Raw genomic sequence first — 12311 nt, forward strand, 5'->3', positions numbered from 1 at the left:
TGCACTTTGTCGACTATGGTAAGACCAAGGTCCCTGGATGAATAATGAATAAAAATATCGAATAAAGGAATAAACAACCAAAACCCGAGAAATCTGCAAACACTGCTAGATTCAAACTTAAATAGACTATAGAATAGATAAATGCTCTGTTTATTCTCTGGGATACAGAGGAAACTTTGAAAGATGCAGGATCCCTGATGGTGTGATATATATACGGATATAGATAAATGTATAAGATGCGAGAAGTATTATACATCTTGCATTCAGCACAAATCCAATTAGCTTCTTTCCTTTTCTAGATTCAGCTGTAATATATAACATAAACCCTGTAAGCTCTTATGTGATTACAGAAGGGTCTACTACTCTACTGTGGTCCACAAATCCCTTTTCCTCCCAAACTTAATTCCCATATATACCGCAGAGCTGCTTGGATAGCCGGAGCCACCCGCCTCAGCTCTGTTCACATGCTAAAGAAATATGAGCGGGCAGTACGCCACTTGCCTAGAGAGGGCACTAAACCTACTTTATTGCTCTTTAATAATTGCTATACAGCATTATTATCTTAATGCAGCCTGTTTTATGGGCTTTGAGAAAACGAGTGCCATTTACTGCCAGAGTAGGCCCGCCAGCAGAGCCATCTCTATCTATGCCCCTACCCCCCTCCTTCTGTGTCCTTCCTTTATGAGACCTGATTCATCGGCAAGCTGTAGCCATATGATATTAATAGATCTCCGTAGGCCCAGGATGGCTCTCCTGTGTGCCATGCCAGGCACTATGCGCCCCTCAGTACTCGTCCCCTTGAAGCAAAGTACTCCCCAGTCTGAAGTCGTACAAACAACAGCATTCGCGTCAAATAACTTCTCTGTGTGTTCTTTTACATCCTGTTGTTGTTGTTATTGTTGGACGACCACTAAAAGATTATTCGTTGTCGCTGTCAAAACACAGCCACGTGCTCAAGGTCAAGACGCATGTATAGCAGCTAATGCAGACACGGTTAATACACACATAATGTATACAATAGCACTCCTCTCTAATTAGCACTAACATGAAAGGGTGACCCCTGATTTGAGTGTAATTTGCATGAATATAATGGGGCACATGAGAGAGCAGAGCCCAGCGTCTGTCGTCCCCACGGGGTGGAGAGGTGTGACTGGGCTCTGGGCCTGTCGGTGATAATTGTCAGTTAGCTGTGCTTCTCAGGCTTCAGATAGAGAGGGGTGTGACGTGAACAATGGGACCAGGAGGCAACAAAACAACTTCAGCACCACAGACTTGTTGTTGGTTTGTTGCGTATATTGTACGTGTCGGCATCCTGTATCTGTAAAATATAAATATATAATATATATAAAATATAACTACATGTACGGTACGTTCCATAGTTCTGATTTTGGAACTCTTTCTACTGTAGTATCGTGGTGACAGGTGATAAATGTAATGTGTACTTTTGCACGAAATGTAATAATCCCTGTGATAAATGACATTCCTGATGAGAACAGATTCGAGATCAAGCGGTAGTGATTTATGTTGTGTGCGTTAATGCAAAAGAAGCGGTGGTGGGTGGGAGCCCTCTAACAGCTGGGAATCGTAAAAAGAGGCTTGAATAATGGTGCTGAATCGAGGCTGGGGGGGCTGTGGTTTCAGAGAATGGTGATGCATTATTCACGTGGGGGGGGGGGGGGGGGGGGGCTTAAGTGCCAAATTAATTTGTGTTTTTTTTTCTTTCCAGTTGGACGGTAAAATAAATGGGCGCCGCCAGTCGTGCAGTAAAGTGCTGTGCATTCATTTAGACAAGTGTTATTGCTGCATTGGAGCATTGAGGGTGTAGTGAAGCAGGCTGGCCTGCCGAGCAGAAGCTGTGTAATTATCTCTCCGGCTCCTACCATGCCTCTGATTGCTAGAGGAGACACAGGGGGCCAGGGCCCGGCAGGTGTGTCTGTCAGACCGCACGTCTGCTTGTCCTGCATGGGGGGAGACATCAGGTGGGCATATAGAATAGTATATAGTATTAATACCAGGCATATGGGTAGCTAATAGTATATGTTATTAATACCAGACATATGGGTAGCTAATAGTGTATAGTATTAATACCAGGCATATGGGTAGCTATAATAGTATATAGTATTAATACCAGGCATATGGGTAGCTAATAGTATATGTTATTAATACCAGGCATATGGGTAGCTAATAGTGTATAGTATTAATACCAGGCATATGGGTAGCTATAATAGTATATAGTATTAATACCAGGCATATGGGTAGCTAATAGTATATAGTATTAATACCAGACATATGGGTAGCAAATAGTATATAGTATTAATACCAGACATATGGATAGCTAATAGTATATAGTATTAATACAAGGCATATGGGTAGCAAATAGTATATAGTATTAATACCAGGCATATGGGTAGCTAATAGTATATAGTATTAATACCAGACATATGGGTAGCTAATAGTATATAGTATTAATACCAGGCATATGGATAGCTAATAGTATATAGTATTAATACCAGACATATGGGTAGCTAATAGTATATAGTATTAATACTAGAGTAGTTTTGTGTTTAGCCGCTATATACTGTAGGTCTGCACACAAATCAAACATTTCCTGAAGAGGAAATAACATAAGAATGATCTATTGCACTATGTTTCATTCAGCCGTGGTAACCATATGTCTCCCTTGGGGCCAAACAATGTAGATCACACCACTGCCTAGGCATTAGGAGGACTGCCTTGGCTCTATGACAATACTGCTTCACTGGCTGGATATTAAACATCGCTAAAATTATGATACAGTACACAATGATTTATTTATCTTTTTAGTCAATTTATTTGTATCAGTTATTATAAATTAATCGCAGTAATAATGTTTCATACCTGTGTATTATGATCTTTTAAATATGTATGATCAAACGGTGGTAGGTACTGTAGGTAGGTATGGTGTGGTGCTGTGTATAGTGGTGTTGTGTAAAGCAGGCCAAACAGGTGTTCCCTGCATTTCTTCCAAGCCGTTCTGACAACCCACGAATGCAGAAACACAAACATCTGCTGTGTTTTCAAAGGAACGACACGACATGAATACTAACGCTGCCGGCCATATTTATCTGTCTGACATTCAAAGACAGTAAATGCTCTGTTTATTCTCTGGGATACAGAGGAAACTTTGAAATATGCAGGATCCCTGATGGTGTGAGGCAGGCTGTGGATGAGACAGGTGTTTGCAGAGAGATACAGGTTCAGATTGATCCTCAAGACACATTCAAGCCACTGCTATTCCCGAGACTGAACTCCTTGGTCGACAGATTCTTTCTTTGCACTGCACAAGCTCAAATACTTTCCACTGATAAGTGGAGTAGAGCGAACTTGTACAGAAAAGTAGTTTTAGGCAGTAAACTGCAATATAAACATACTTGTGACCGGAGGTCTGTTTCTCTGAACACAATTTGTAAATCCCTGCAGTGCAAACGCACAACAATACAATAAAAGTCCAAATATAAAGGCCGGGTGTTTTGATGTTGCTTACTGTAGCTGCAGCCAGTGCTGTGGTAGAAAGTCAAGAGGGCTGTTTCTCTGAACGCTGTGGTGGTGCATGTACTGTAGTGTGGTGCACTGTTGAGGACGCACACTTGCTTGGCTGACTAATGAGGTGGATTCTGTAGGGGCAGAGCAGGGGGTTTTAGGTTGAACGTCTTTGTTAGATGGGCCTGCAGCCTCCTCCTCCTCCTCCACAGCCCACTCCCAGGGGACGCCTCACAGACTCACTAATTGAATCAAGTACACATGGTGCCTCCCCCTCCACAGCTCGGCCCCTCCCCTTTGTGAGGAGGAACGCAGAGAGGAGTGCAACTAGGAGGAGGCCCGGGCTTTGAAGCTTTTGTTCTCCTCAGCACCGCGGACAGCGCCAAGGGGCTTCGCTGCAACTAGTTGCCTGCTGTTTGGCTGAGGAGGCGCACTGCGCCACTCTGAGAGGCCCTACCTGTGCTGCTGCTGTCAACACAGTCCTGTGCTGAAGCGACTGATTTGTTTGTCACACCTCACGACCGCCTGGAATATTAAAGAAAGGCTTTGCAAACAAAGCAGGCTCAACTTGAAGGGACAAAAGGCCCGGGGCCATTTAATCTGTATTTGATTGAATACAATGTAAAGTCCCAACAGCGTTGTTTCACGTGGGCCGCGCAGGTGGTTCAGAGGAGCAGAACAAACATAAGCTAAGCAGAGAGAGACAGGACTGTGTGACCGCGCATAGTTTAGTAACCCCTGCACCGCCCGTCTCATTACCCCCATTGACCGCCACTCTCCATCGGCAGGCACGCGCAGACCTGAGTGTGTCCTTAGTGCAGGCCGCCATGCTGTGCCCTTATTTCACAGAGATATAGATTGGCGCTCTATACTCGTTAGAGAACTCTACTTTATTAGATTGCCTCCAGATGCCTGGCTAACAAAGGATGCGCCTGTGAGCAGCATTACAGGATGCTGAGCCGCATCCTCCTGCCTTAGTTTGTTTATTTTACGACTGTCCTGTTCGCCGTGTTTATTCACATAAACATGTCTCTTCTGCTCTAGTAGAACTATAGAAACGTCCAATCTGATTCCTTTACTTCAATGAACGTCCACGTCGGGCTAGGATAAGGGTATGTCTGGGTGGGTTGGAAGATTCGTTCATATTGTCATTGTTTTGTAGCATCAACAATATACACTTTCCTTTATGTGTTTTGTGTGTGTTTACAACAGCTATGTCTCTGAAATGAAAGGGAGATGTGTTTAATTGTTATACATGATGCTATACAGAACATTTTATTTTTATATATGTATATATATATTATAGTCTGGAAAATTATTTCCACACATGGCTCCAATTTCAATGAGGTGGACTGTGCATGACATCCTCAACCTCATTAAAGGCATTCTGTTTCCAAGGCTAATGTATACCTCACTATATATATATATATATATATATATATATATATATATATATATATATATATATATATCATTTCAACATTCCCTAAAGTTATATCAGATGTGAATGACCCAGCAGAATGTAGCTAAAGTAGGGCATATTATAAGTATTTTCTCCCAGACCATTTTTTAAGGTTGAGCAAAATTGCAATTAGGGCCACGTGTAACTCGATCATGAACTCATGCCCGGAAAACAGTGTTTCAATGAAGTTATGTCAGATACGTCTAAGAGGCTAAAATGTAATTGTGCAGAACAGCTGGATGAGACCAGGCGATGTATATCCGCTGCTAATGACATTAGTTTGGCGTCTGGAAAATGATTTCCAGCATGCAGCTCCCATTCAATGAGGTGGACTGTGATGGACTAATTTTGAAGGCATTCTGTGTCCGAGGCTGTAATGTGTGCTTCACACTAGGATACTAATCAAACAAGGCTACTCTGACACTGAAAGGCTTTTGTTTCAAGGTTATATTGTATATTAACACATTTTATATGTACACACACACCTCTATTGTCTGTAAACCTTTCTGACACCACAGATATTTAAAGTCATACTTGAACTTCATTTTACAGTAATCGCATAACTTGTTTTTTTATTTAATAAATGTATTTGTTTATTTGTCAGGGACAATGCAAAAGAAAACTTTGTAGCAAGTTACAATATACACATGCATTGCATGTAGGATTTATATAGGCTAGACCCCTGTCCCTGGTTAGGCTTTTCTACTTAAAAGTGGTAATTACATATCGTTATTACCAAAAGTACATTTGTTAAAATTTTCACATAATTAATAGTGACATTCTTCACATAATCATACAATAATTACATCACATTACAGTCATTTTACATGTGTTGCATGTGTGTGTTCCCTGGTTCTGGCAATATATGTGTATGTTTATAGGTGTGTGTCTGTGTGCATGCATGTGTGTACTGTAGTCTTATGTAATATGTATGTATGTTTGTCTATGTGTGTCTGTTCCTCTAGCTGTGTGTACATGTGTGTCTGTTCCTCTATCTGTGTGTACATGTACATGTGTGTCTGTTCCTCCAGCTGTGTGTACATGTACACGTGTGTCTGTTCCTCCAGCTGTGTGTACATGTACATGTGTGTCTGTTCCTCCAGCTGTGTGTACATGTACACGTGTGTCTGTTCCTCTATCTGTGTGTACATGTACATGTGCGTCTGTTCCTCCAGCTGTGTGTACAGTACATGTGCGTCTGTTCCTCCAGCTGTGTGTACAGTACATGTGCGTCTGTTCCTCCAGCTGTGTGTACATGTCCATGTGTGTCTGTTCCTCCAGCTGTGTGTACAGTACATGTGCGTCTGTTCCTCCAGCTGTGTGTACAGTACATGTGCGTCTGTTCCTCTATCTGTGTGTACAGTACATGTGTGTCTGTTCCTCTATCTGTGTGTACATGTACATGTGTGTCTGTTCCTCCAGCTGTGTGTACATGTCCATGTGTGTCTGTTCCTCCAGCTGTGTGTACAGTACATGTGCGTCTGTTCCTCCAGCTGTGTGTACAGTACATGTGCGTCTGTTCCTCTATCTGTGTGTACAGTACATGTGTGTCTGTTCCTCTATCTGTGTGTACAGTACATGTGTGTCTGTTCCTCCAGCTGTGTGTACAGTACATGTGCGTCTGTTCCTCCAACTGTGTGTACAGTACATGTGTGTCTGTTCCTCCAGCTGTGTGTACATGTCCATGTGCGTCTGTTCCTCCAGCTGTGTGTACATGTCCATGTGCGTCTGTTCCTCCAGCTGTGTGTACAGTACATGTGCGTCTGTTCCTCCAACTGTGTGTACATGTCCATGTGTGTCTGTTCCTCCAGCTGTGTGTACATGTCCATGTGCGTCTGTTCCTCCAGCTGTGTGTACAGTACATGATTGGAACAGCGTTGGTAGTAATCAGTGATGTGTTGTTGTTGTTGTTAACAGTGCCCAGACTCTGCATTGACAACAGTGGACACAGATCTGCTGCCCTGTCTGGACCCAGACACCCTGCAGGAGACCCCCGTGGCTGAAGCACCTCCGCCCCCCCGGACAGAGCAGGTGGAGGCCTCCTCTCCCAGCCGCCGCCACCACCACACCCAGCCTCTGCTCTCTGTGAGTCGTACTGCTGAAGTATTGAGGCTATATCCATTTTTCTTTAAATTTGTATAAATTGTATATGTAGAATGTAGAAGAAACACTGCAGCTTTCCTCACCACAGAGTATACCGTATAGCACCCTGAGATAACATCAGCAGTTGAAAAATAACCCTAGAATATTGTCGATGTCATCATTATCACAAACATCAGGAGGCATTCTCCTGCGTGGCATTTGTCCAGTACTTTATTCTTGTTGGGATTGAAGGCTCAGTTCTATGTATTAGCTGTGTATTGATTATATATCTACATGGGCTTTCAAAAGCCTTCTGATTGAAACCGATCAATACTTAGTGTGAGTACAAATTTCAGATTCATCAGGCCTCCTTATATAGTATTGATTTTGTGCGATGCCCCCCCGAAAGGAATGTGATTACTTTTGTTCCCCCTCCTAGCCGTCAAATCCAACAGGAGCTTGGAAGCAGCAGTCAGGTAGATTATTTCCACTGGGCTTGTTGTAAATTTCAGAGGTTTAGGTATAAATGACATGCCAGAGGGAAAGAGAGGAATTAATGTGACTTGTGGAATATTGCTAGCATTTCTGCCCCCTCTGAATTGTTTATTAATTTAATATGATGACCCTGCTGTGCACCACATAATAATATATAGCATAATGTAGTAACTATATTTTGTATATATATATATATATATATATATATATATATATATATATATATATATATATATATATATATATATATATATATATATATATTTGTGTATATATATAACATTTAGTAACTATCTTTATATATATATATATATATATATATATATATATATATATATAATATAAAGATAGTTACTCAATTCTATTATATATATATTATTATTATATATACACATATATATATACACATATATATATATTTGAATTCTGAATTCTGATTTCCGGACTCTTTAGAAATGGTAGTAGCCTACGGCAGAAATACTATTGACACACTGATTAGCCAGCGTTCAGTTTGTCCAGAATTCACTCGGTTCAGAATTTACAATGTTACATTTCTCGGACTGCTGCCTGTTACCCAAACCCACTTTAATGTCACAAAGTATTGAAGGCCGTCTCGGTTCCATGAAGTAAAATCAGCTTTGCAATTATTTCAATATTAAGGGTGAGTGTGTGTGTGTGAAATCCTTCATGTATTTTTTATTGGCAGGGCTGTGGTACTCCCTGCAGGCAGGACCTGGGGGTCAGATGTAGCATAATGTATGCGGTCCGACTCCAGCAGAGCTGGAATGTACAGTAATTTCCTCACCCCCCCCCCACTGCCGCCGGGCACTGTTGTTGTGTTTGAGAGTATTGCCCACTGACAACAGGTTCTGAATAGTAATAGCTATACAGGCACTTGCCACACAGCTGTGTGTGTAGCTTTAGACGCTGCAGTGTGAGCAGCCCATTACAGGAGACATCTCTCAGCACTTCCCAGTCACAGAGGTTAGTGTTGGTCAGTCACTCAGCGGGTACAGGCTGGAATGGGGCCACAGTGACACCTAGTGGCTGTAGTTATTTAGGTCTACCGGTGCCTACTTTTGTAATAATCTGCTTTTATGATGTAGCTGTATGATTCTGGGATTTCATCTATGCTTATAAGCTTTTCTTTTTATATAAATTTGCATTATTGTCTCTCATACAAAGCACACAAATAATAAATTTTAAGACAAAGATATTGCAAAAATTGCTATATTTGTTTCTGAGCCGTGCGGTGAAGCTTACCACTGACCCTACTGTTTTCACAGCGGAATAGCTCCTCTCATGCAGGTTCCTCTAATGAAAACATCTCTAACCTTCACCGTCTGGCTTCTACTGTATCTTTGTTTTGGTTCTCCATCTGTCCATCTGCACTCATACGCACTCTTGCAAAGAAAAGAAAAACATGCCTTTCACTCATCCACTCTCCTCTGTCTCATCGGAATTCACAGAGATAGTTGATGGTAATCAACAAGGCCAAGAGACATTCAGAGGCCTTGGAGCATAATGACGTCTTTGGATAGCAGCGCGGGCAGAGAGTCGATGTGATGTAGAGCCGGCCTTGACAGCAAAGCAGGAAGGCAGGCTACAGAGCAGAGACTGCAGGCGTGTGTGGGTGGATCCTGAGTGTGGGTGGTTCAATCAGACTCTAAAGAACGATAGCTGTAAAAGCTTCGGAGACCTTGGCCACCCGGGGTTATCGTCAGACTCTCGGGGCTGTCACATGGAAGAGCTCCAGGCGTGTGCTGCTTATTACCATTTGAAATGAGGTCAGAGTTCATTGGAAGCCCGTCGGCACATCACGCTAAAACCATCATGTTATGTCTGTATTATGTATCGTCTGGTCGGCGCCGATGTTTTGGCCAGAATATCTCAAAAGAGCTTGTTTTTTCACAGTGTCATGGAGTTTTATAGGTTTACTGTATTGACAAACCCCCCCCTGTTTACATCTCAACTACAACAACAATATTTCTTCTTCTAACATACCGTGGACTCGTTAAGACGGCTCCTATCGGGCTTATTTACTGCCAATTCCACTGTTGTGTTCAGCGCGTCCTCCTGTGGCTCTCAGATAAAGGCAGAGCGGGGAGGCAGGGAGGCTCCTCGGCTCCTGCCTGCCGTTCAGGTTGGGCTCCTCTGTTTGAAGTCCCATGCAGGGCTCTGTATCTGTGCAGCGCAGCTGGAGGAGAGAGCGTGTAGAGAGACTATAGAGCTATTCTCACTTCTCCAACCCCCCCCCCTGTCAGCTGAACCCACACTCACCTCTGAATACCAACGTACTGCTTCACAATGAAGCTGTCCCAGCGCTGCCCGGCTGTTGTCTCACTTGTCTTGTCTCAGTTCAGCTCTCGCTAATGGCCTATCATCCATCTACATGGATGTGTCTATCAAGAGACCTCAGTGAATAGGCCCGGGCATGGACTGGAACATTGTCCTAGACAAAAAGAAAGGTTGAAGGGTTAACTACTTAATTTTGATGCTTTTTTTTTTTTAGAGAGATGTAAGCGTCGTAGCCAGAGTGCACGGTACCCCGTCAGCCCCCCCTGTGCTTTTGTTCTCCCCGGTCAATATGGAGCTAATGTAAGTATTTAACCCTCCCATGGACCCCTGGCTGATGCCATTAATTCCACTCTACGCGTGATTTATGGTTTTCTCTGAAGGTTGCATGGGAACTGTGGCTGATGAATGCACACTAAACAGCAGTACAAATGGAACGGCTCCTCTGGACTAATATACACACAGGAACGGGCGCAATTTGTTTGGTCATCATTTGGTCCATTGACCCAGTGTTTTATGGCACTTGCTCTCCTGACCCGCTCTCTCACACTCTCCGCTTCGCCTGGCGATTCAGAGAGAATGAAGCTGGAGTTCACCGGCTCTCAGACACAAGATGTTCCTCCTCCTCCTCCTCCTCCTCCTCCTCCTCCTCCTCCTCCTCCTCCTCCTCGTCGTCTTAGCTTCAGTCCGGGGCAGAGGAGGCATCGGCCCGCGCAAGGGAGCGTAACGGAGCTGCCGCACAACTGCCAGCACTATAATCACATCAGCTGTCAGACTGACCTCAGACCTGTGTTTGGGGGGCTGGGCAGGGGTGTTGACATCACTGCATTTCCCCCAGTCTGCGCTGTGATTTAAATCCAATCCTGGTTGACAGTCCTGCCAAAACAGGAATGATGCATTACACCACAGGCACACCTACCGCCTGCTCATCAATCTTCACGCCCTTCTCCAGAGCCTCAGACGTGACTGCATGCGTCCTCGGTTGCATGTTCCATTTCTTCTGGATTGCCGGACTATTAATGAGTGTTTGTCACATTAGCTACCCTCGGCACGCATGTCGTGGCATATCATCACCGTGTCTCGTGATTCTCCGCTCTGTCTCCCTCTTGACGTCTACTGATTTTTCCCAAATCCAAAGTTATTTAGTAATTTCTTTGGTTTGCTTCTACTAATAATACTACCTTATCTTTAAACATATCTTCACACTCTCAAGAGGGTTCCCTTTTTGGTACAAGAAAACATTAGTGTTTCTGTGTTTCTTTGAGCCATTGAGCTGCAAGCTGGGTTCTGTAAATGTCAACTGGTGTGTAAGTCATTAAGCCTGGGGTGCACCGCGTTTCTGAAAGGTCACACGTAAAGCCGAGGAGGAAAGCTAGATACTGATCCTCCTGAGTCTCAGAAAGGCCGTTTAGCCTGCCGTTGCACTGCAAAAAGAATCTCCCATCTTGAGGAGTCATGTAGCAATTTATAGCTTGAAGCTTTTCTCAACACAAGCGACGGCATCGTGAAGTGATGTATCAAGATGTTGTCATTTGTATCAAGATGATGCTTGAAACTAGTTCAGTTGCATTGAAACGAGCACAATGATCTCACCCCCATTTCTATTTTCACTTGTTTTGATATTATCAATACAAGGATACATTACTTTAAAAGGATATATAGTCATATATATAAAAGCCTAGCAATACTGTAAAAAAGTATTAAAGTAATAATTGATATATATATAATAATTATTTTATTTATTTTTAGTATATTTTTACTAGTATAGCTAGGCTTTAGACTCTTTAGAGATTGCGTTTAGATTGCATTTCTGTCTCCTGTGCAGTGGTGCTGTAGGGTCTAAATTCTGATTAGGGTCAGGGTTTCTTTTGTGTTTACACTGGGTATCAAAATTATTAGGATCAGGTTTTTTTTTTTTTTACCCTGGGTATCAATATTGGAAAGGCTATAGCCTTGCAGATATAAAACATCATACGAAGATACAATATATCTTATCAGACATGAATTAATTAATGTCTAATTAATCAGATTTTAAGACAGTTATCCAGAATGATCTAAACAGCGCTGGGCATGGAGGTCAAAGGCTAAATCCTAGACAGTTACCCCAACCCATCATTTTAATTATATCACAATATAAACCATTTGCGTTGATAGCATGCAAATCACAATATTTAGCAATGGTAAAAATCCTTTTTTGATTTTTTTACATAAATTATTAAGGCTTCATTGTTTTAAAATCTCAATAATGTGAACACTGGGTGAGTAGGAAAAACACTAACACCCACACCCAAGGGTTACACTAAATAACATTCTGTAATGCTGTGGGTAAGGGAGCTCTCCTGTGGGAGGGAGGGAGTAGGAGGGGGTCCTGCTCTTCCTCTCACACTGAGGTCTTCTCAGGTCTCCGGTGTCTACTAGTACTGCATGGCTTGGGGCAGGAGCATAGGTATTAGGTGCC

The 12311-nt window shown here is 42.7% G+C and overlaps 1 protein-coding gene across 1 annotated transcript in view; it reads left to right on the forward strand.

Moving 5' to 3' along the window:
- The window catches only part of ccdc33 (coiled-coil domain containing 33), a gene marked incomplete at both ends in the record, with an annotated part of 174978 nt that overhangs the window by 138271 nt on the left and 24396 nt on the right, over positions 1-12311 (forward strand). The window contains one exon of the mRNA XM_084335198.1: positions 6899-7066. Within this exon, the coding sequence (XP_084191324.1) occupies positions 6899-7066 (168 nt within the window). The remainder of the gene's footprint in view (positions 1-6898; positions 7067-12311) is intronic.

This window comes from Notolepis coatsorum (assembly GCF_963971535.1).
Source record: "Notolepis coatsorum genome assembly, chromosome: 18".
Taxonomy (NCBI): domain Eukaryota; kingdom Metazoa; phylum Chordata; class Actinopteri; order Aulopiformes; family Paralepididae; genus Notolepis; species Notolepis coatsorum.